This window comes from Numida meleagris, unplaced genomic scaffold (assembly GCF_002078875.1).
Source record: "Numida meleagris isolate 19003 breed g44 Domestic line unplaced genomic scaffold, NumMel1.0 unplaced_Scaffold1049, whole genome shotgun sequence".
Classification (NCBI taxonomy): domain Eukaryota; kingdom Metazoa; phylum Chordata; class Aves; order Galliformes; family Numididae; genus Numida; species Numida meleagris.
Genome location: NW_018362836.1, coordinates 1 through 1358, shown reverse-complemented (window position 1 = coordinate 1358; position 1358 = coordinate 1). Strand labels below are relative to the sequence as shown.

Here is a 1358-nt window from a genome sequence, read left to right as displayed (position 1 = left end):
CACCACCAACACCGGCACCAACACCGGCACCAACACCAGCACCGCCAACAACACCACCACCAACACCGGCACCAACACCGGCACCGCCAACACCACCACCACCAACACCGGCACCAACACCGGCACCGCCAACACCACCACCACCAACACCGGCACCAACACCGGCACTGCCAACAACACCAACACCACCAACACTGGCACCGACACCAACACCAACAACACCGACACCGGCACCATCACCAACACCGGCACCAGCAACACCAAGACTGACGCCGACACTGTCACCAACACCCGTGTCACTGTCACCTGTATCCCCATCACTGCCACCTGCGTCGCCGTCACCCGTGTCACCATCACGGTGTCGCCTGGATCCCTGTCACGGTGTCACCGTCACCAGTGTCACCTGGATCCACGTCACTGTCACCCGTCATCAGTGTCACCTGGATCCCTGTCACCACCACCCCTGTCACCGTCACTGTGTCACCCGGATCCCTGTCACCATCACCCATGTCACCATCACGGTGTCACCTGGATCCTTGTCACCGTCACCAGTGTCACCTGGATCCCTGTCACCACCACCCATGTCACCGTCACGGTGTCACCTGGATCCATGTCACCATCATGGTGTCACCTGGATCCCTGACACTGTCACCTGTGTCACCATCACCGTGTCACCGTCATCAGTGTCACCTGGATCCATGTCACTGTCACCGTGTCACCATCACGGTGTCACCTGGATCCTTGTCACCGTCACCGTGTCACCTGGATCCCTGTCACCGCCACCCATGTCACCGTCACAGTGTCACCTGTGTCCCTGTCACTGTCACCCGTGTCACCATCACGGTGTCACCTGGATCCCTGACACTGTCACCTGTGTCACCATCACCGTGTCACCATCATGGTGTCACCTGGATCCCTGTCACCGTCACCTGTGTCACCATCATCGTGTCACCTGGATCCCTGTCACCATCACCTGTCACTGCCACCCATTGTCACCGTCCCCATGGAAATAAAGATCCCCGCTGATCCGGGGCGCTATGGGTCGCTGTGTGTTGCTATGGGGCAATGAGTGGGGCGCTATGGGTCGCTGAGTGTTGCTATGGTGCAATCAGTGGGGCGCTATGGGTCGCTGAGTGTTGCTATGGGGCAATCAGTGGGGCGCTATGGGTCGCTGAGTGTTGCTATGGGGCAATCAGTGGGGTGCTGTGGTTGCTCTGGGGCAATGAGTGGGGTGCTATGGGTCGCTGTGTGTTGCTATGGGGCAATCAGTGGGGCGCTATGGGTCGCTGTGTGTTGCTATGGGGCAATCAGAGGGGCGCTATGGGTCGCAGTGGGGCGCTATGGGGCAATCAGTGGGG

The 1358-nt window shown here is 59.6% G+C and overlaps 1 protein-coding gene across 1 annotated transcript; it reads left to right on the top strand.

Annotated features, from left to right (window-relative positions):
• Positions 1-2: 2 nt before the first annotated feature.
• LOC110390434 (extensin-like) lies at positions 3-1041 on the top strand (the record flags this gene model as incomplete). The annotated part of the gene is made up of 1 exon (XM_021381753.1): positions 3-1041. A coding segment is annotated over one exon (1011 nt), but the record flags the coding sequence as incomplete, so codon positions are not given.
• Between the last annotated feature and the right edge of the window lie 317 nt (positions 1042-1358).